The sequence below is a fragment of the Musca autumnalis genome, unplaced genomic scaffold (assembly GCF_047663935.1).
Source record: "Musca autumnalis isolate F117 unplaced genomic scaffold, ASM4766393v1 scaffold_1, whole genome shotgun sequence".
NCBI classification, from domain to species: Eukaryota; Metazoa; Arthropoda; class Insecta; order Diptera; family Muscidae; genus Musca; species Musca autumnalis.
Genome location: NW_027411644.1, coordinates 83758545 through 83782013, shown reverse-complemented (window position 1 = coordinate 83782013; position 23469 = coordinate 83758545). Strand labels below are relative to the sequence as shown.

The window sequence follows — 23469 nt, the reverse complement described above, 5'->3', positions numbered from 1 at the left end:
CTCCACAGCGAAACATCTGACAATGGTATGAGGCTGATAGACTTCGCAGCTGCAAAAAACATGGTAGTTAGCAGTACCAGATTTAATCATCTCGATATTCATAAGGGCACCTGGCTGTCGGCAGATCAAAGAACAAGAAATCAAATTGGTCACGTTGTTATAGATGGAAGTCATGCATCGAACGTGTTGGATGTACGATCGTTTCGAGGTGCAAACATAGACTCGGACCACTATCTTGTTGCAGCAAAGGTACGTACCAGATTAAACGTTGCAAACAAAGTGCGAACAGACACAACACGGAAGTTGGACATCGGTAAGCTGCTATCACAACAGTAAGCCACAGCATATTCCACTCAACTGGCCCAATTGCTTAATCAAAGCACTTCTCGTCAAGATAACATGTCAGCACAATGGCATAACCATGGTAGAATAAAGTAAAGGTAGGCCACAGCTAACAGCTGATTACAATTTTTTCTTTTTATGGCCTAATCTGTCAAAAGCAGGGTTGACATTTTGTACTGTTTTTGACATTATGCAATCATAAAGGTAGATGTATCGCTGAATTGTTCCAACAAAAAACTTCTGCTGTAACACTATATCTTAAAATTGAAAACAAGGACAAAAAATGTGTATTCGCCTGGCAAAATAAAATTGTTTATTTTTTTTAGCAAAACTTACGAATGAACAATTTATCAAAACAATTTATCAAATATTGATATTAATTTAAATTTGTTCCAAAAGTACGGGAATGTAAAAATTAAAATTTTTGTAAAAATTCTACTGACATTTATCTGCAAATCGGATGCCAGCAATCACGATGTCAGATTAGCCAAACTTGTCAAGTAGAAAATAAGTGAATGACATTTTTTCACTGTCATAAGTTTGGGAAGAACTTTTGCAATTTTTGGAACGCTTTTCCAACAAGAATATTCTGGAGCCTAGCTAAAGAAATGTTTTTACACTATGAGCCATTATTATATGTGTTCTTTTACTATCTGATGGATTTGAAAACGCAAAATATACCAATTTGGAGGCATTAAAAATATAATTTTTACATTGAAAGTTAATGCCAAGAAGCTCCTCCTAGAAATTCGATCGTCACTTTTAACTTTAAATCTGTTCGGTAAATCCAAAATATAACAAAAGAAGACTTGTAATAATGGGGGTATATGACACTTTTAACATATAAAAAGTGAAGCTCTAATAGTACGGTTACACTACAGCTTTTTGCCGGGTTAACCCACTTCATGAGGATTTATTGCTTAAACTGATCAAATCTGACCAGATTTGCCATACAAAAATTAAATCCTCTCGCGACTGGGTTTATTTTAAATCCGGCACAAATCCACCAAAAATACAGTGTTGTATTCGGAATTTGTGCAAAAAAATCCAACTCTACTCAAAAAGTACCAAAAGTTGCAACTGTTTTTGCAACAGAGATTGTCGTGTTTTACACGTTTACGATTGGTCGCATGAGATTTTATGGAGTTAATAAATCTAAAGTTATCTGAAAATCATAAAATTATTTATTTTTTTACATTAGACACCTTTTAACAAAAAGTGCGCTTGATACCATGATACAATAATGTATCCCTGTGTGTAAAATATACCAATATGAGAAAAGAGGGGACGATATCTCATACGGGAAATTGTAAAAGTGTAAAACACGACTTTATTAGTTATTTTGTATGTATACGTAAACAAACATCAGCTGGCAGTTTATATCCTCGAAAAGCTAAGTGTAACCAGCAAAGATTAACCCACTGGATCTATTAAACCCAGTGGGTTAACCTGCAATAGTGTAACCGGGGTATAAGTTCCATATGTTTTTGCAATACGGGATAGCTATGCAGGTACATCTACCATTATTATTGTACCATGCCATTTGACGTTTTAAGCCATGGCTACAGGGTGGCATTTCTCAGTGATTTTCATACCTGGCCTACCTCTACTTTATTGTACCATGGGCAAAACATTGCCCACTCCATGCAAACAGCCGCAAAGTCAGTACTTGGATACCAGAGACATCCACCAAGGGATCCATGGTATGACCAGGAGTATCGTGCTTCTACCGAAGAGAAAAATGCGGCATATAGGGCTACTTTACAATCAGTAGCAACGCGTAGCGCACGAGAAAGGTATCGGGAGAAAAGGAGAGAGAGAAACGCCCTTACCGCAGGAAAAAGAGAGAAATGGAAAGACGAAAAAAAATCGAGATATACAGGAGCCAGAAAGAAGTCCGAAAGTTCTACCAAAGAGTGAAACATCAAACTGATGGCTTTGGAACTGGCACATCCTCCTGTAGAGACCAGCAAGGTAATTTGGTAACTGATACAGATAGTCCCGGTACACACTAGGGTGATTTCAATGAAATAATTTCATGAAATTAGGCTTTCTTAGATCTAGTTCCATGCCAAAGTAATTTTATAAAATTGATCGATCTAATTTAGGGATAGGTAATGGAAAGCAATGATCGATTTTTCGACTTTTCGATTTTGGTCTAAAACTAAAAATGCGATTTTTCGGTCTTGCGATTATTTCAGTTGTCTGAAAACTCGACTTTCGACTTTTTCATAACCGCAGAAAATCGATTATAATCGACTATTCGTCGATGTTCGAGTTTTCTTTTGAAACTGTAAAACCGCCAAAAGTGCAAACTCGAAAATCGACCACAAGATAATCGATTATGCGATTTTCCCTCCAGACAAAAGTCGACTACGATTTTTAGATTTTTGACTGCAAAAAGTCGATTAATCGATTAACCGAAAGTCGACTTACCTATCCCTATTCTAATTATTTCATGAAATTATTTAATTGAAATCAATCTAGTGTGGACCGGGACTAATCGTTCTAAAGATGCAATGAAAATGCAATCCGTTGTAAAATATTCCAAAATAAATAAAATAAATGTATCAAATGTGTAAAACAAGAATGAATAATTTTGGAAGTTGTGCAATTGTAGTTATGATTTCACAACATCTTCCAACATAGTCCAACAGAGTTATGAAAAATGCACTCCGTTCGATACATTTTATAAGCAGTTGCTGTAGGCATCCCTAAAGAAAAAAAGTTGGTTGATCCCTACACATTTCTTCAAAAGATAAACAAGAATGTACACATTTCGAAGTATTTTGTATAAAATAAATAAGTAACAAACATTTTTGGGGTAATTTACGAGAAGGACATTTTTAATGGAGTCGAGTTGGAGTCCATGTCGAAAGCTGAACTAGTGATGAGAAGGCAACATAAAAAACTTTAGGATGATGAAAGAAAATCAGATGCATTTGGATTAAATCGAGAACAGAGGAAGTAAGCTCAAATGTGATTGAATTTAATGGAAACTTTTTTAAATTTGTGTTTATATAATAAAGTTCTTTGTGTTATTGTTTTACACGAATAATAAATGCATTTTATTTATTTTGGGATATTTCGCAATGGCTTGCATTTTAATTGCATCTTTAGACTGATTAAAATTGCAATCCGAATGATGCATATAAATTCAATCCAAAGCACTGCATCTTAAGTTGTGATTTGGATCGAAAATGGAGTGCATCCTAGCTGCGCGCTCTCTTGTAAAATGCATAAGTGAATTCATAGGAAAAGATGTACTCCAACGGCAAATGTACCGTACACTTGTAGTGTTTAAACTGCATCCGCGGATGCAAACTTTATGCTGGGTAATATTTTGCAGGTTCTGAACACAACATTTATCTATCAAAATTTATTATTATTTTGATGTCTCAACCATAAAATAATTTTTTATTTGTTCATTTGATAATATTATACACAATAAATATATAGATAATTTTACGATAATTTTTGAAATAAAGCAGTAAATTTCTATATTGTCGTATATTTTTAACAACTGATGCAATTTACAACAACTTGTTTTGAAAATGTATGTTCGGTAAACTGCATCTACCTTGATTATTGTGATATGTCAACAAAAAAAAAGTGTAAACACCGGGGAGTATTTCTGGATTTCGTAAAATCCAATGAATTTTGGAGCGTAAAGGCCTGCGTACATAAGCTGCTCTGCCTGATTGCCTTGCTTTCCTGCTTCATTTTTGACATAATAAAAATAAAAGAATAAAGAAGGCCGAGGAAATTTCGAACTGGGTTGCCCTTTTCTTTTTTATTCTTTTATCAGATGTAAGCAAGGTAAGCAGGCAAGGCAGCTTATGTACGCAGGCCTTAAAGGCCTCGACACATAAGAAGCATGACATTCTTGCTGAAGTCATATCAGATAAAAGACCAAGTTCGACCTAATAAAAACATTTCAGAATCACATTTGAATTAGGTCGAACTTGGTCTTTATTCATTTACCAGTAGTGCGATTCTCTAAAGGTAGAAACACAATAGCTTTGTTCCCTTACTTTTTAATAGTAAAACTCGTAAAAGAGAGAAAGAGAGAAAAATTGTTGTCACACAAAAGATTTTTCAAAAAGTTCGGGAACGCAAAAATGGAAAAAACGTCAAAAAAGCTGGAACAAATGTCAAAGTCGGCGTACCAGCCAATCAGACGCCGGCATCCATGTTACTATTTTTTACACGCTCAAATTTGTCGAGTAAAAAGTTTTTAAAGAGAGCGTCATTCAGCGCCATTTTTGTTTAAAGAGAAGTGAACATTTTACAATTTTTTTGTGTACGGGAACGGTTTTTCGAGTAAAATGTGTAAAAGTCGTAAAAATTGTAAAAACTTTTTAGTTCTGGAACACAGCTAATGACTTTTGTTGCTTGCTTCACGCTCAAGTTCTTGTAAATAAATGCTTGGTACTACCTAATGCAAATGCGATTTTGGATTTCTTTATTCTTCTACACAAATTCAGGCTTGGATAAGCATGAATTTCTCATTGTGTTCTCACCTTAAAGGCCTGGGTACATAAGCTACCTCGCCTGGTTGCCTTGCTTTCCTGCTTCATTTCTGGCATAACATAAAATAAAAGAATAAAGAAGGCCGAGCCAATTTCGAACTAGATTGCCCTTTACTTCTTTATTCTTTTATTTTTATTATGTCAGAAATGAAGCAGGAAAGCAAGGCACTCAGGCAAGGCTGCTTATGTACCCAGGCCATTAAGGCCAGAACAGAATCAGTCGTCGCTTGCTTCCCAAATGTCAAATTATAAAGGAATGCCAGAGCCTCCTAAAGGAGAACGCAGGCGGATTTGCAAAGAGGCTCTGGCATTCCTTTATAAATTGACATTTAGGGAAGCAAGCGACGATTGATTCTGTTTTGGCCTTTAAAGCCTCGACACATAAGAAGCATGGCATTCTTGCTGGTAAATGAATAAAGACCAAGTTCGACCTAATTCAAATGTGATTCTGAAATCTTTTTATTAGGTCGAACTTGATCTTATATCAGATATGACCAAGGCATATCGACCAGGTAGTGGCATCGACATATTTGTAATATGTAATTTCAAAATTTTCTTTATGTTGGGGAAATTACAACAAAAAGAATTTTTTTATAAAGGGATTTGACACCTCATATTCGAACAGCTGGTGTGATACCACTACCTTGGTAATTGTGCCATGGATATGAAGGTGGAAACAATGAAATACGCCGCTTTATCACGCTCAGTTTCATGTAAAAGACTAAAGGCAAAGCACTACCTAATTCAAATTAATTAGGCAGCATTTGAATTAGGTAGTACTTGGCTTTTAATCTTTGACATGAAACTGAGCGTGAAAAAAGCGGCGTATTTCATTCTGTTCTCACTTTGACTTAAGCAAGAATGCCATGCTTCTTAAGGCCTACGTACATAAGCTGCCTTGCCTGATTGCCTTGCTTTCCTGCTTCATTTCTGACATAATAAAAATAAAAGAATAAAGAAGGCCGAGGAAATTTCGAACTGGGTTGCCCTTTTCTTTTTTATTCTTTTATCAGAAGCAAGCAAGGTAAGCAGGCAAGGCAGTTTATGTACTCACCCCTTTATGTGTCGAGGCCCAAAGTGACGCCGTTAAAATAGATTTTGCTAACGCCGTACAAAATTTACCAACTTTGATATCTGTCATGTAGGTCTTCGGGTTGTGATTTGACGATTCCAATTCAGTCTCGGAATCATCATCAAACTGGATTGCGTGGAAAAAATGGAGCGGTAGCTAAAGAAAGCGGTGATTAACAGCAGCGAAGAACGCAAAGAAAACGGCTTTTGTCCGCTACTTCAGCGAATGTTTTTTGTTTTTTTAAGTTACAACGCAGAAAAAATAAAATATCAATTTTTTAAACCAACCACAACCAAAACAAAAAGATACGACGTCGTCGACGGCAACTACAACAGCAGCAGCAACGTCCTTCAGCGTCAACGTCTACAGCCAACCAACCAATCATTACACCACACCGAGTTTTATTTTTCCATTAAAATAATATTACTCCAAAAACCAAAAAGATAGGAAAGGTACCTCTTCACAAAGACCTTTCCACATATGACCCAACCTAATGAGAAAATCAATCGAATGTGATGAATTTTTTTAGTAGCAAAACCAACAAAAACCATTTGAAATCAACCAACAATAAGTAGACCCACCCCACACCATCAACCATAAAATCTTAATGAATTGCAATACACTTTGGAATAGCCAGAACAATCCCAGGATTGGAAAGGATCAAAACCAACAACAACTACAACAGAAGAAATTGTAAAAGTTGAACAATTTATTATATCAACCAACAGCAACAAAATACTATTTTCACCATCTTCGTCAATACCAGAAAAGCAGCAAGCAACCAACACTATTGCACTGCACTACACTCAACCCAAATAAAAATAGAAAGAGAATTCCTTTGCAGAGCAGTGGCAGAGCAACAATTGTTGTTCCAAGCAGCGAAACTACTTTTTATACGGTGAAAAGCAGCAGCAGAGAGTGGTGCTGACAGCACTGTATAAATTTCATTTGATGTGATTCTTCTTGAACTCCCAAACTCTAAACTATTAAGTCCAAACATTAAAGAATTTCCAAGGAAATTCTATTAAATTTTCCATTTTCCTGATCTAAAAAACATTACAGACTTTAATTCTGTGTGATTTTGATGCGCAATTTCTAGGCCGCTTGCAGAATTTACTTGGCAGAGCAGCGACAGCAGCAAACTTTTTCTATAGCAGCAGCAATAATTAAGCGCTTGAGTTTTAAAATTTTCTCTATTCCGTTAAAAAAAGAAACAAAAAACTTGAATTAAAATTAAAACTTAATTCCATTTAACAAAAAGCAACTTCTATTTATCTGAAAAAAAAAAAGTATTTTTTCTTCTAAAAGAAAAAGAAACTAGCCAAAAAACCACAGAGGCCATTTTGAAAGACTGTCATCGTGTGAGTGTGTGTGTCAAAGCAAAAGAAAACAAACAAAAAATAACAACAGCTGCACTGCACTCTGTGAGAGAAAAAGAGCGCCAGAGAAGAGTACAACAAATTCTGTGCATTGCAAATCATAGTGAGAGAGTGTGTGTGTTTTCTGTTTGTGCAACAGTGAGAAAACCTTCAGCGAGAGAACTTCAAAAAAGTGCATTGACGTTGCAACAATAACAAGTTGTAAATCAAGAAGAAAGGTGACAGAAAAGCTGTTGCAGATTATATCCCCACCACAAAACAAGGAAACGAACTCCCCCAAACTCCCCCTGTTTGGAAAAGCTAGCAATAAAAGGGAGAGGAGTTAGTTTGGAAAAAGTTGCAAAGTTGGTTTATTTTGACTAGTGGCTTTGGAAAGTTGTTCTTCCTTCATATCATCAACAGATATCTCCCCCACATCTTTTTTATACTTTGGGACCTGTCTTAACCCCCGTGCCCCCCCATACTATCTCACAACAAAAACAAACAAAAAAAGCAGACAAAAATGGTTGAACGCATTTTAGAAGAAACTACCTCTGAAGATACGGATTTAATTGCCCCCAATAATCATAACGATGATGGGAAACGAAACATCGACTCATCTACCAATGGTGGCAGCAGCGGCCGCACCATACGTTCCTATGCAAGTGTTGTCAATTCCAATAGGAATGGCAGTGAGGAGGCCTGCACCGCCACAATGCTAATGGAGATGAATAGCAACACCGACAGCAATAACAGCTGCACTGAACTAAAAAACTCAGGTATGTTTTTTAAATCTACTCCTTGTTTGTATTTCTTGTTATCTTTTGTTAAAATTTCGTATTTTTTTCTGATTTTATAAAACCTCTCGATGTTGTGTTTGGGGGTTTCTTTGTTTGCCACCAGAACTAGAAAGGTTACAGGCAAGCAGGCAGTCAGGCAAAATAGCGTAATAATTGTTATCTGAATTTCATTGTGAGGGAGGCAGGAGAAGAGATATACATACAACACAAAGAAATTGAGAAATTGGGAAAGGTATATCATATAGAAGATATCCCATTGCTTAATAATTATGGCATATTAAATCAAATATTTGTTTACAGGCTAGAAGAGTTAATGAAGAAGAAGATAAAGAATAATAGCAAGTAAAATGCATTACTACTGGAATCATGTGATGTGTTGTTGCTGTTTTGGTTGTTTGCCTGACTTACTTTCCCCAGAAAGAATTTCTTTTGTTTCTTATGCGGCAGGCGGCAGAAAATTCAATGTTTGTTGTGTGCATACGTGCCCAAACAACCAGCCAGCCAGCCAGCCATATGTTGGAATTGTATTAATGTGCACCACTGCCTTAGATTTTTGGGATTTTTTTTTTTTTTGCTTTCTTTGGAAACAATCAATGTAATCAGTAAATGAGCACAATATGCTTCTTATATTACTTAATGGCTTAAGCCGCCAAACATCTGTTTGGTATTTCCAGCAAAACCAAACAAAAATATCTCAATGAGAGAGATATGTGGTGCATGCATTGAATGCCATTCCTCCTACACAACAACAACAAACAACCTGTTGCTACTTGATACTTTGAGGAGTTATTGTTATCCTACTCATTACAGCTGTATGCTCCAATTGTTGAATAAGGAAGAAGGGATGCTAGAGGCTACATACAACAACACACTTGTAAATGAGTGAATGAGTTTCCAGGAAAATTGAACATAAAGGATATTAAAAGAACATTGGAAATTTTTAAACAGCTGATCATTGATATAAGAAGAAATGGGTGGAATTACATAATATTCAAAGTTTCTTATGTCTCGTTTAAGGGCATTACTCGGATAGCTTTGAAATTTTTACCGTAGTTGGTTATTGGTGTGGTGGTGACAAAGATAAATATTTTTCAGTAGGACGACCATACTTCCCGAGAAATTGGTCTCAAAGTGTTCCAGCCGAAGTCCTGCTATTTACTGCAAACTTATAATTTAATAGATATATATTCTTTTCTTGAACATAAAAGAATTAAAAAGGAATTTTCTTGCTTTAGAGAAATTCATATACAGCGGATCTTTGTTATCCATAAGGCAAAGAAACAAATAAATAATTACTTTCGATTGATCAATCCACTCATAGAATATCTAAGTGAGGACTTCTTTAGATTACAAATCTTACAAGCCGAAATACTTTTGGTTTCGGGTCAATCCGGTACGTAAGAACCCGCTGCCGTGGGATTGTGATATGTTTGTATGTTCGTTTTTCTGCTCAATTCGGCCTGGGTCTTTCTCAAGTTCAAGGAATGTGGCTTCTTCGATGGGATGTAACCACCACAGACGGCTGCACCATTACAAACGTAGTTGAACCAAAATTACTCCGGTTTGTCGTGTCAGCTGACGCTCCTCATCTACGATAGATGGGGGATATTCTCCGAGGACCGTATTCACACCTTAGTTGTTTATAGCATCTGCGCCTGCATCCGGGTAAATGCTATTTAAACCTTCCCCTTTTTCCAACCCCCTGCGTACGTCCCTGGCTTGGATAGTATCAAAGGCTTTGATATATCAAAGGCCACAATCACTGTTCTATCACACGGCTTGCTCTGCTCGACTTCCGGCTCATCCAGCTATTTCAGCACTACAATGGAGATTCCATCAGGACCCAACTCTTTGAATGATTTAGCGTTCCTAATGACATGCCCAACATAATCCATTGTAAATTGTGGTGGTTTATCCTCGGCAGGAAGAGATCTAATGCAACGTAGTACTCTTTTCTTCGCCCTATCACTCCCGGGATGCTCGACAAACTGCCGATTGAAATAACTTGCCCACCTCTTCGGATCAGTCAGCGTAACGTCACCAAACTTAAATACCTTCAAAGGTATTATGTTGCCCATAGAAGACCTTCAAAGGTCTTCTGTTGTCTATAGAAAACCTTTAAAAGGTTTTTGTGGTCCATAGAAGACTTTCAATGGTCTTCAGTTGTCTATGGAAGACCTTCAAAGGTTTTCTGTTGTCTATAGAAGACCTTCAAAGGTCTACTGGTGTCTATGAAAGACCGTCAAAAGTCTTCTATAGTCTATAGAAGACCTACAAAGGGTTTTTGTTGTCCATAGAAGACCTTCAAAGGGTTTTTGTTGTCCATAGAAGAACTTCAGTGGTCTTCAGTTGTAAATGGAAGACCTTCAGAGGTCTTCTATTCTCTATTAAAGACCTTCAAATATTTTGTTTGTCCATAGAAGACCTTCAATGGTCTTCAGTTGTCTATGAAAGACCGTCAAAGGTCTTCTGTTGTCTCTATAGAAGACATTTAAATGTTTTTTTTTGTCCACAGAAGACCTTCAATGGGCTTCAGTTGTCTATGGAAGACCATGAAAGATCTTCTGTTGTCCATAGAAGACCTTCAAATGTTGTTATTGTACATAGACACCTTCAATGGTCTTCAGTTGCCTATGGAAGACCTTCAAAGGTCTTCTGTTGTCTATAGAAGACCTTAAAATGTTCTCTGTTGTCCATAGAAGACCTTAAAATGTCCTCTGTTGTCCATAGAAGTCCTTCAAAGGTCTTTTGTTGTCCATAGAAGTCCTTAAAAGGTTTTCTGTTGTCCATAGAAGAGCTTCAAAAGTCATCTGTTGTCTAACGTGCCCCCAAGAATTTTGGAGTAGTTAGTGATCGGAATTCATCTCTGCAGTCAATGTGGTGAACATAGTGTCCATAGATAAAATCACAAACATGTTCAGCCTTAGGTTAGGTTTAAGGATGCACAGCCATCTAGTATAATAGGTGACTGCTCCACTCGGAGACCGTTGGTCCATTGTGTTCATCCTGTGTGGGCTATTGCTGAAGATTTAGAGTGTTGATGTAGTTTTATGAGATGAGGGTAGAGGTGATGAGATGATGGTGAGTGTAGGAGATGTTACTTGATGGTGCAGCACAGATAGGACGGAGATGTAGAGAGTGATGCCAAGGTATAGATGAGAGTGTTCTGGAAGAGTGAAAAAGAGTCTGATTACTATTTGTTTTTTTTGGACCTTTGCCAAGCCATGGTAGATGTTTGGCAAAGTTGAGTAGGACGATGGGATCTATGTTAGACAGGAAGGTCAGAGTTTCTATCTCATATCTACCTAGTGTTCGGTATCTCCTTGTTTGCAACAAGGGCCACTTACAAAGCAGATGTTCGACAGTCTCTATCTCCTCCGCATCTTCACATAGTCTGCCACTGTCGTCCCATTTTGAAGTTAGAGATCTCACTCTGCAGTGACCTGTCATTAGTCTCACCGCGATTTTCATCCCTAACTTATCAAGTGAGAGGGGGGAAGCCGTTCTTCGACGAGAAACCACAGGCCAGATTTCCTTGGATACCCTACAACCAGGTTCCAATAACCATCTTTGATGTGCTCTCTCATTGAAGATCTCCCGAAGTTTGCCGATGTAGTGGCACATCGGTGGCCGAACGGTTTCATCAACTGATAAGTCGATAGACCTAGAGCCACCTCGAGCCACCTGGAAGACCATGAAAGATCTTCTGTTGTCCATAAAAGACCTTCAAAGGTTGTTATTGTACATAGAGACCTTTAACGGTCTTCAGTTGCCTATGGAAGACCTTCAAAGGTCTTCTGTTGTCTATAGAAGAGCTTAAAATGTTCTCTGTTGTCCATAGAAGGCCTTCGAAGGTCTTTTGTTGCCCATAGAAGTCATTCAAAGGTCTTCTGTTGTCCATACAAGAGCTTCAATAGTCATCTGTTGTCTAACGTTCCCCCAAGAATTTTGGAGTAGTTAGTGATCGGAATTCATCTCTGCAGTCAATGTGGTGAACATAGTGTCCATAGATAAAATCACAAACATGTTCAGCCTTAGGTTAGGCTTAAGGATGCACAGCCATCTAGTATAATAGGTGACTGCTCCACTCGGAGACCGTTGGTCCATTGTGTTCATCCTGTGTGGGCTATTGCTGAAGATTTAGAGTGTTGACGTAGTTTTATGAGATGAGGGTAGAGGTGATGAGATGATGGTGAGTGTAGGAGATGTTACTTGATGGTGCAGCACAGATAGGATGGAGATGTAGAGAGTGATGCCAAGGTATAGATGAGAGTGTTCTGGAAGAGTGAAAAAGAGTCTGATTACTATTGGTTTTTTATGGACCTTTGCCAAGCCATGGTAGATGTTTGGCAAAGTTGAGTAGGTAGGACGATGGGATCTATGTTAGACAGAAAGGTCAGAGTTTCTATCTCATATCTACCTAGTGTTCGGTATCTCCTTGTTTGCAACAAGGGCCACTTACAAAGCAGATGTTCGACAGTCTCTATCTCCTCCGCATCTTCACATAGTCTGCCACTGTCGTCCCATTTTGAAGTTAGAGATCTCACTCTGTAGTGACCTGTTATTAGTCTCACCGCGATTTTCATCCCTAACTTACCAAGTGAGAGGGGGGAAGCCGTTCTTCGACGAGAAACCACAGGCCAGATTGCCTTGGATACCCTACAACCAGGTTCCAATAACCATCTTTGATGTGCTCTCTCATTGAAGATCTCCCGAAGTTTGCCGATGTAGTGGCACATCGGTGGCCGAACGGTTTCATCAACTGATTCTTGCAATATAAGAAGGATTTTGGTTTCGATTTTGGTGCTGACTGTTGTGATTGGGTAGTTCAGTGGAATAATTAGGCTCACTGTTTATGATACCTTCCCCACAAACGTTGAAAGTTTACGTAGGAAACTTTCAACTACTTTTTCACCTACGAAAATGTGATTTTTCAAACTAGGGATCTATTCATAGTGCATTTAGGTCCACCACTCCTGTTATTGTGTCTAGTACGATCATAGTCAGAGGGTATTTAGCTGTGGCACAGATTTTTTGATTGAAAACAATATCAAATCAAATATTTAAAAAACGGAAGTTTGGTAGTAATTCGAACGAAGTTGGTTTCGAATCATCTTAGTGGAATTTGGGGGGTTAGTGTGTGGTGATCAGTCGAAACATCTAACATTTTATCGCTTTTATAACCTAATTACCGCCATGTGTCAACTATTTATTCATTCATTCTTACAAATTGCCACTTTATGGCTGTCATTTGCATTTTTATGTTCAGATTGGTATCCCAACAGCTTTTTTGAATAATCAATCTAAAACAATGAAAATATTCTCGTTCTTATTACTAAAAATTTTCCCTGCTGCACTTTTAAGGTTAGTGACCAATAAAATGATTTGACATTGTAATTGTGCATGACGACGGACGGGTCTAGGCTTTTGAACATTTGCCGAAAACAAACATAAAAAATTAGATGAGATTTGTTGAAAAAAAAAAAATAAAATTACAAAAACATAATTGTAACAATTTTTCAATTTTTGCGAGCAAAAAAGCACTGAGTGTCATGGGGAGACTACTTGGGTGGCTAGATGTCTAGTCTGCTACTGCTTGGCTGCTGTCATACATGGCTATTATTAGTGTGTGTCATTGCAATGACCTACCCTATGTAATTTAAGAAGAATTGCAGAAAATTGTGTGGCTGTTTGTTTCGAGAAATTGGTGGGTTTTATGGTGCGATGGATGTAGGGACATTTCTTTGATTTAGTTTAACATCCCTTTCATTTCCTGGAGTATAATAATTCAATCAATCAAAATGTTATTCAATATAGATTAATTATAATTACTACATATATTTTTATACATAGTAATTGAGTTTTGGAGTAGTATTGTTATCCCTCCCTTAAATTACTTAATTTTAAATTATAATGGCATTATACTACTACAATTGTAGTGTACTACGACCTTAAGGCTGTAGTGTACAGCCTTAAGGTCGAAAGACTGGGCATAAGAGAATTGAAATAAAAATAAATAAATAAATAAATGGATAAACAAAAGGAACTTCTATCACTGGAAAGGAAATGGAAGAAGCTAAATAGAAACTGTTGTATTTTGTTTATTAGTTTCTTGATTGATATTCTTTATTTCAATTACTTTAGCAGTTTTTGTTGATCTCTTTCTCACATGAAGAATAGGATCGTTTAATTAATTTATTGTCTGTTTATCTTAATGTCTTTTTTGCCATATCATCTTCATACATTGGTGAGTTCTTTCTGTTAATAATTGGTCTGTTCCTTTACTTTTGAAAATGGTAAAACCGGCAAAAGTAGTAAAAGTTGTAAACTGCTCACATATGAATTGTATGGTGTCAGAAGTAAAGGAACGCTTCTCGAGTAAAAAGTGGCAAAACTTGAAGATTCTTGCACGTAAAGGAACAGAGCTAATATAAACAAATTTGTTTTCAATGGATTTTGCTTCTACTTCACATTCGCTCGTCTGAATGACATTTTGTTTTATGTTTGTCTTTTACAAAACATTGTTTATTTGGGGTTTGAGGGCGGCGTCATTGTCGACGTTTCTGAATGACTGACTGATTTCTTGTTTTATAGCTGAGCACGCGAATTTCATTATGCGGTAATTTGTTCTAGTTTCTTTTTTACTAGAATTTCTTTTTAATTTGTTGTGGTTATTTTTGTTTTTATTCATACAATTCCTTTCACACAGCTGTTTTTTTTTTGTTTAAATTTTTGCATAGTTTTCAATTATTTTGTTCTACTTTATTGAGTGTTTTTTTTCTGTTAATTTTTATTTCTACTCTACGGTTTGTCTATTTAGAATTTTCTCGGAAATTTTCATTACGTCCACACCACTAAAGAAGAGGAAGAAGAAGTGTGACCAATGTGTTTCGTTTTTGTTTCTATCTAATTTTAAATTGAGAGACATATTGTCATGTCAATTATAATGTCGTGGTGGCGGACAGATTTCGGGAAAAGTTTTTTTTACGAGGAAAATTTTCCATTCTAAATAATTCTTATTTTTGGCAAATTTCAAATTGAAATTTCAAGTTTTTAGTATCAATTATTAATAAAAATGGAAAGCGTGCCGCTGTTGTCGCCTTCGCCATTGTGATTGATGGCTAACAACTTACGAAATGTTTTCTAAAAATATATGCTGAGATCATTGAAATGTTTAGACATTGCGGATTACTTGATGGATGTCAGGGTGAGAGGAGGAGGATCGAAGAACTGTTTGTATCCACTATCAGACTACAGTGCAATTCAAAATGTTAGAACAAATAAGGGGTCGATTATGGATAGCAACTCAACTTTAGTTGCGTTGCCAAAAGAGAAAATCATCACAAATGATTAAAAAGCCGGAAATTTTTGTCAAATACAATCAATATCAGTGTTTTAAACCTTCAGCTGTTAACCCCCAGTTTTTGTAAAAATTTTTATTCTTCTCACACAAATTGTCAAATTTTGTAGATCGATTTACTCGCTTTAGCGCAAATGTAGAGCGCTGACTTTTTAATGAGGAATCCTTAATGATATATGGAACGGGTATACGAAAAATTAGATGTGTATGTCATCTGGGGGCTGAGCTATGAATGCCTAAATTATTACGAATATATACGAACGAACAAAAATAAGTTACAAAAACTGGGGGTAAGTGTAAAAAGTATAAATTTCAATAGGGAAATAGAAAATTCTATCGCTAAAGTTGCTGTGGACAACGCAACTGGAGTTGGGTTGCTATCCATAATCGACCCCTAAGTCGGCTTTGTCGAAAGTTAAAAAACAATAAAGGCCCCCACTCATTAGTCAGTCTGACTGCCAGCATTTATGGTAGTATGTGTAAATTTTTGAAATTTTGAGAATGTATGTGTGAGTTTTCCAAGACTGATGAAAATCAAAATAGTTTTGATTTTAAAATGAACCCCCATCAGTCTGGGTGAATTGTGTTTATTTTCAAATTGTCAATAAATAATTTTGAAAAACAGAAAATAATGTTAGTGTTGGAACACAAAAAACTTAGAATTCATTCATTTTTGGAGGAGAAATTCAAGATTTTTAGACTTGACTGATGGTTCGTGCTACACACTTGTCAGTCACACATTCAGAAAGGGTTCATCGGACTGACGGCACAGACTGATAAATGAGTGGGGGCCTTAAGCCTGTGACTGTAAAAAAAACAACAGGAATGGTGAACCTAAAGTACTATGAACAGAATTCTAATTTTAAAAATAAATAGCAGCTTAGTAGGCGACTAAAATTTTTGGGCATATTTATTGCACTTATAAACCCAAAACTTCAATGCTAGCGGTGTATATAAAGAAGTGGGCCTTAATATTGGTACATTTCGAGGCCCACATCGTAGGAAGTATTGATGAGGGAATAAAAATCCACATTAATAAACCAGGATAAGGACCTCAACAATTTTTGAAAGAAGTAAAAAAGGGTCCACTTTTCCGATAGCAAAATACCTTCAGGCTATTACTGAAAACAATAACGAATTACAGAAGTAGTACTGTGGTCAACTAGAAGAAGGCCCATACGCTGGTCTCCTATTCAATAGAAGACCCCTACGGTGATCCTCTATTCCTTAAAAACACCTGTCGTGGTCGTCTGTTCTATAAAAGACCCCTAAAGTGATCTCCTATTCTATAGAATACCTTTACAATGGTCTTGTATTCTATAAAATACCACCATGGTTGCCTTCCATTCTATAAAAGGCCCCTTCGGTTGTCTCCTATTCCATAAAAGACCCCTATGGTGGTCTTCTATACCATAAAAAACTACCACAGTTGTCTCCTATTCCGTAAAACTCCCCTACGATAGTCTCCTATTTTATACAAATCCCTTCTATGGTCTCCTATTCCAAAGAAGACTCCTACAGTGGTCTCCAATTCAATAGAATCACCTTACGGCGTTCCTCTATCATTTAAAAAACACCTATCGTGGACTTCTGTTGTATAAAAGGCCCCTACGATGGTCTCCCATTCCATAGAAAACCCTACGGTAGTCTCCTATTCCAAAGATGACCACTACCGTGATATTTTAAAAAGCAATCTCATATTCGTAGGTGATGAAGATGTTTTAGAAGTTTTTACAAGAACTACTCAAGATCGGAGCATAACCTGCTGTTAAGCGTAGATTTTTAGGCCTTTGCGGATGAAATATCAGAAACCGTGGGCCAAATAATTCCACAGGCAGATTCAATCAAGGAAGGTGTGGGCCTAATTATTCGATTGGCATAGGCAACAACGGCGTTTTTTATGTTCCCGCAAATATACCCTAAAGGACAAAAGAGACCTCTCGTATCAATAAGTGTCGTAAGGCACGACTTGTAAGAAAATGTCGCCTAAATTTCGCTGAGGATTAATTTGGCCACAGTTGAAATGTTATATTTTCAGACCTAAGAATAGAACCGGGGTAATCAGTTGTTGTTGTGGCAACGCAAACTATGTTCGATCGTATATTATGAACTTGTTGCGTCCACATATTATCAGGAGACAGATGGGTGGGTGAGTAATTTGGCCACAGTTGAAATGTTATATTTTTAGACCTGGGAATCGAACCGGGGTATTCAGTTGTTGTTGTAGCAACGCAAATTATTAGAGTTGGGCAATCTCGTTCAATTGAACGATCCGGATTACTATCTCGTTCAATGGACACCGGTAATTTCTTTGACAAAACTGCGTATACTTAATTTCACACGTTGGTTTTTGTGATGTTACTCATTCGTTTTTGAAGGAGGGCAGTGATCCAGATCGTTCAATTGAATGAGATTGCCCAACTCTACAAATTATGTTCGATCATATATTATGGACTTCTTGCGTCCACAAAGTATCAGGAGACAGGTGGGTGGGGTTAGCTTGGCAGCTAAAAAAATGCAGCGTGTCGTGTGGTCCCAATCCACATGCGCCGGGTATGTGTTGGGTATCGTGGTATCAATTCAGGCCCAATACGAATTGAGGAGGCATCATGGCCCGGGTCTTAATTGTGCTAAAACCACTCAAGAATGCCTTGGCAGTTGTCGTTCTTCAGCTTCGACGGACGACGGGTGGTGTCCGAGTATGGTGAACTGCCGCACAACTCTACTTCTTAGTCCACGAAGTAAATAAGGTTGCAGAGGATTTTCCCTGAACAAAATTGGTGACTGACATCCATATTTTCTTCAGGAGTGTAAATCTCTTGAATCTGGAGAATTTAGCAAATTCTGTGCTTACTTTGGATCTCCTCTAATGGTTTGGCTATTAACTGGGATAAAACTGAAGCTGTTGTTTTTAATACGCCTGTTAATTCTGTAATTCCTAATATCTGTGTGAGTTCTTCTGTTGTTAATGTTGTTGGTGAGATTCGGTGCTTGGGTGTAATCATCGATTCTAAGCTTAGTTTTGTAACGCATATTGATGTTCTGTTGTCTCGTGTTCGCTTTCAGCTTAGGAGGCTTTATAGTCTCCAAGTATATTTACCCCTTAATGTTAGGCGGAAAGTTGCTATGTCGTTGTTGATGTCTCATGTAAACTACTGTTTGGAGGTTGTTTCTGGAGCTAGTTCTTCTCAAATGCTGCGTGTTCATAAGATTGTTAATTCTATTGTGCGATATGTGTTTGGTTTTCAACGTGATGACCATGTTTCGCAATTTGTTGTTAAATTCCTGGGCTTGTCCTTTGACAAGTATGTTGAACATCGCCTTCTTTTATGCCACTATAGGATAATGAAGGACGTCAACTCTCCCCTCTTTAATAAGTTTGTGTTTAGTCGATACTTTAGGAATCCTCAATTGTCATTTCCTATATTTTCGTCGTGGATAGGAGAGCATTCTTTTGTTGTTAGGGTTGCAAGATTTTGGAATCGGTTACCTCTTGACCTACGTAATTTTGCTTTCTCCACCTTTGTTTTTAAGAGAAGGTGTTTTGAGCATCTCTCTAATAGATTAATGTAGATTAATGTTTGTTTACTAGTCACTAGTTACAGGGTATACATATATACTTGTGATTTTTGTGGCTGGGGAGCCATATTTATATTGTTAGTTTTTTTATTTGGACTTTTTTATGGATGTGATTCCTGTAGACCTTCTATGTTCACTCTAGTGATTGATTGAAACATAGCATTTATTGTGTAGGGACGTCCCTTGCTCATCTCCCCTCCACTTTTCTTAACATTTGTTAAGTGAAGTGCAGTGGTTAGTGGCTATGAATAGGGAGTCTATTTATATTTGTATTTCCATGAATTCCTTTGATAGTCATTAATCATAGTATGCATAGTATTTATGTATATATTTTGTTTATGTATATATATATTTAATTTTAATTATTTACTTCTAAGTTCTTGGTGTTTGGATATTGTAGTAAGATAATATAAGTTATTGGCCATGTTGGCTTTTTATACCCTATACCACAATGTGGAAAAGGGTATAATAAGTTTGTTTTCCCAAAAATTCATGTAACGCCGCGAAATATTCGTCGTAGACCCCTCATGTGGTATACCAAACTTCATATCTCGACGAGATAAAGCGATTTAGCGATGTGTGTCCGTCCGTCCGTCCGTCCGTCTGTCCGTCCATTAAAAATTGTAATCAAGCTAGAGGCCGCAATTATGGACCGATTGTCACGAAATTTAGTATGGAGGTCGGGTTTGGACCAGAATAGAACTGATTAGTTTTTGGCGATGATCGTGAAATGTTAAAGGGATGAAATGGACCAAAAACAAAATTTTTGCTCGATTTTGTAGCCGCTCTGTAGGTCGCAATAATAGTCCGATCGGCGCGAAATTTTAAACGTAGTTTTGGTTTGAGATGAAGAAGTAGCGTGCAAGTCAACGGTATGATCGGATAATATTTAGCGGGTTAAATTGATCAAAACTTTTGTGTGAAAATTGGTAAAATTTCTAATGCACATCTTATAACTTTATCCCAAGAAGACGCGTTTAGTGGTATAGGGTATCACATGGTCGGCCCCGTCCGACTATAGTCTGTTCTTACTTGTTTTATATTACAATTGATGAATAAATGAAATGAAATGAAATGAAAAAATGAAAGTAGCTGTTGATTTGGGCCTCAAGTCCAGCGATATCGACTCCAGTGACAAGTACGGATCAGTCGCCCGCATACGTGATGAGCTTAGCTTAATGCCTTCTGAAAGAGATTGAATTTGGATAAACAGAAGTTGAAGAGTAGATCCAGTATTTTTAGTTGGTGGCCTGGCCATAGGGTATTTTTTGAAATTCAGCCATTTTAGTTGGCAACCGCACTTTTTGGGGCATTACGTCAGGAAGTACGGACTTGCTCACGAAAAAAATATGTCATTGTAATCACGACCCCAAGGATTTGCTATTACTTACCAGTGTAGATTTTCAAGACTTTTGATTCATTACTTTATCTTTCCAGTTTCTTCATGATAAGCTCATATAGAAATACTGTTGGAATACCGTTGGTCTTCTAATAGAAGAACAATTTTAATGTCATGTTCAAGACAGAGATTCCATTGTCATTGGTCTCGTCGATGTTGATGAATTTTGCTACAATAGCTATGTCTGTTGGTAAAACCTTCTTCAGCGGAATGTTGAGAATATCAAACAGGTTAATCTGTTCACTTTATTCAAAAATGTAGGTAACGTACTTCTCGCTCTCTCGCTTCCTGTTTATTTATGAAGTCCTTTATTTGCATTTTTTATTTATTTTTTTATTAAAGTTTATAAATTATTATCTTATCTCGTAATTATCTCCTCAAGTTATTCTGCTGCAGATGCATGACGCAATTGAAATATTCTTAATTTTTAAATTGCCTAAAATTTCAACACAAACCTGTTTTATTGTGACAATAAAAACTCTGAAAATATTAACAAAAAATATGTCTATTATATAAGATAATATAAAAAGCCAGTTGGGTTTTTTATCTTTAGTCATAAACAAATACAGCTTTTTATATACATACATATGTATATTTTTGGTTTATAATGGAGACTATTTATATCCTTTAGATAATTGTCAAAAACAGTGAATAAAGACTTGCTTAAGTCCGGAGTATTCATTAAAATAAAGGGTGGTATTATTAGTTAACGATAAATTGCAGAGGGTGAACTATCCCAATACTGTTACTTCTGTAAAGTTTTTAGATTAAGAAAATAATATCTAGGATTAAGTACTGTCATATTATGTTTATAAGGACGATCTAAATTAAAATAAATTTAAGAAGTTACAGATAATCTCAATTGGCTTAAAAATATGTAAATAAAGTTTTTTTTAGATGGCCAGAAAGTTTGAGTCGAATACATAGAATGACTTGGCACATAACCTCGCTTTTGCAGTTGGATGCGTTATGGGGAATGTAATACAAAAAAAATATACGTATTTGTTGCATTGTAGAAATAACCTATAGTTACTCGAATACGGGTAATTACATTACTCAGTAATGGATTATTTTTGCAGATGAGTACATACCTACACCTAATCCCTGGACTTTTAAAGTGCAATCTGTAAATATACCTTCCTTTGGACCAAATTTAAGCTGTTCTTGGTTATCAGAATTAATTGGAGAAATAGTCATAAAATATCTTTTAGTCTTATCAGATATTCGATAGAGAAAAAATATCTTTTATGGTCATTAAAAAAAAAAAACAAAAAACATTGTAAACAATTTTTACAAACCTCTGATCTGTTGCTGCCTGGGTTTTCTATAGAATATTAACAGCTCTAATCTTATTTATGAAAATTGATTCCATTAAAAATACCAACAAAGAAAAAAATCAAGGAGGAAAAAAGTAATAAAGAAAAAAAATAACATGGAAATGAATTTCCGATAGCATATTGGTTTTCTGTTTTTTCTTCACGATCTGCATGCGCTATAAGAGAAAAATACAACAAAAGTGAAAAACACCAAAACATGTTTTTTAATATTCTCATTTTATGTTGTTTTTAATTTTTTATTATGTCTATAATATTGAAAACAATTTTTGATTTCCAGACGAACGAAAAGTTTATGACGCGCATTTTATTAATGCACCCAAACAAAATATACAAAAACAACAATGAACACCACCAGCATCCACCATCGCCACCAACACCGCCACAGCCAGCCATCCAAACTTGTCAATATCATTCTGCCATCAGCCGCTTTTTTTCTTTCTTCCTCTCCACCTCCTCTTACGCGCCCTCCATCAATTTTCATGTACCAATGAACCGCATCCAAAGCCAAAATGTGACCCAGAACGTTGATACTTTACTTGGATGATTTTGTTGTTGTTGTTATTGTGGGGGACGGACTATATCTACTGCGTATCTTATATGCAATGGATTTTATTTTTTTAATTTCTATGCAGCTGCAAATTTGAGTGCTGCTACCACGGCACAGTGGTCAACTTTTATGGGAAGGTGGTAAGAAAATATTTTTATTTCTAGAAGGCTCTTCTGTAGAAATAAAACAACTCTAAAGGGCTCTTCTAAAAGGATTCTTTTATAGCTGGAAGAACCTCTAAAGGGATCTTCTATAGATAGAAGAACCCCTAAAACAATCTTGTATAGATACAATAACCCATAAATGGATTTTCTATAGGTAAAATAACTCCTAAAGATAGATAGATGACCCCTAAATGGCTATTCTGTAGATAAAAGAATCCCTAAAGGGCTCATCTATAAATAGAAGCCCCCTAAGGGGTCTCTTCTATATGTAGAATACCTCCTATAGCGCTTTTCTATAGATTGAAAACACCATAAAGGGCCCTTCTGTAGATGGAAAAGCATGAAAAGAGCTCTTCTGTAAATAAAAGACACCCAAAAGGCTTTTCTGCAGATATAAGGGCCCTTCTGTAGATAGAAGACCACAAGAACTTTTTATGGATAGAAGAACCCCAAAAGGGCTAAAAAGCGGCTAAAAAACCTCTAAAGTGATCTTCTATAGACAGAAGACCTCATAAAGGGAACTTCTATAGGTAGAAGTCCCTCTAAAGGACTCTTCCAAAGATAGAAAACCCACTAAAAGGGCTCTTTTAAAAATAGAAAACACCCCCAAATGGAATATTCTATAAATAGAAAACCCCTATAAAGAGTTCTTGTATAGATAGAAAACTCCCTAAAGGGCTTGGAAGCCCACCTTAAGCGCACTTCTATAGATAGAATACCCCCTAAAGGGCTCTTCTATAGATAGAATACCCTTTAAAGGGTTCTTCTATAGATAGTAGACCTCCAAAAGGGGTCTTCTATATATATAAGACCACCTATAGTACACTTCTATAGATAGAAGAACCCTCAAAGGCCCAAAGGGATCTTCTATGAAAGGAAGACCACCTAAAGGGCTCTTCTGTAGATAGAAGACCACCTAAAGGGTTCTTCTATAGGTAGAAGACCCCCTAAAGGGCTCTTCTATAGATAGAATACCCTT

The 23469-nt window shown here is 36.6% G+C and overlaps 1 protein-coding gene and 1 long non-coding RNA gene across 2 annotated transcripts in view; both read left to right on the top strand.

Annotated features, from left to right (window-relative positions):
* The first annotated feature begins 6024 nt into the window (after window positions 1-6024).
* The window catches only part of Lk6 (MAPK interacting serine/threonine Lk6 kinase), an 86778-nt gene continuing 69333 nt past the window's right edge, over window positions 6025-23469 (top strand). Inside the window, exon 1 of the mRNA XM_073983297.1 lies at window positions 6025-8083. Within this exon, the coding sequence (XP_073839398.1) occupies window positions 7828-8083 (256 nt within the window). The 5' untranslated portion in view covers window positions 6025-7827. The remainder of the gene's footprint in view (window positions 8084-23469) is intronic.
* LOC141402338 (uncharacterized) lies at window positions 18795-22115 on the top strand. Its single transcript, XR_012412599.1, has 2 exons — window positions 18795-20304; window positions 20481-22115. It is a non-coding gene; the product is annotated as an uncharacterized lncRNA (long non-coding RNA).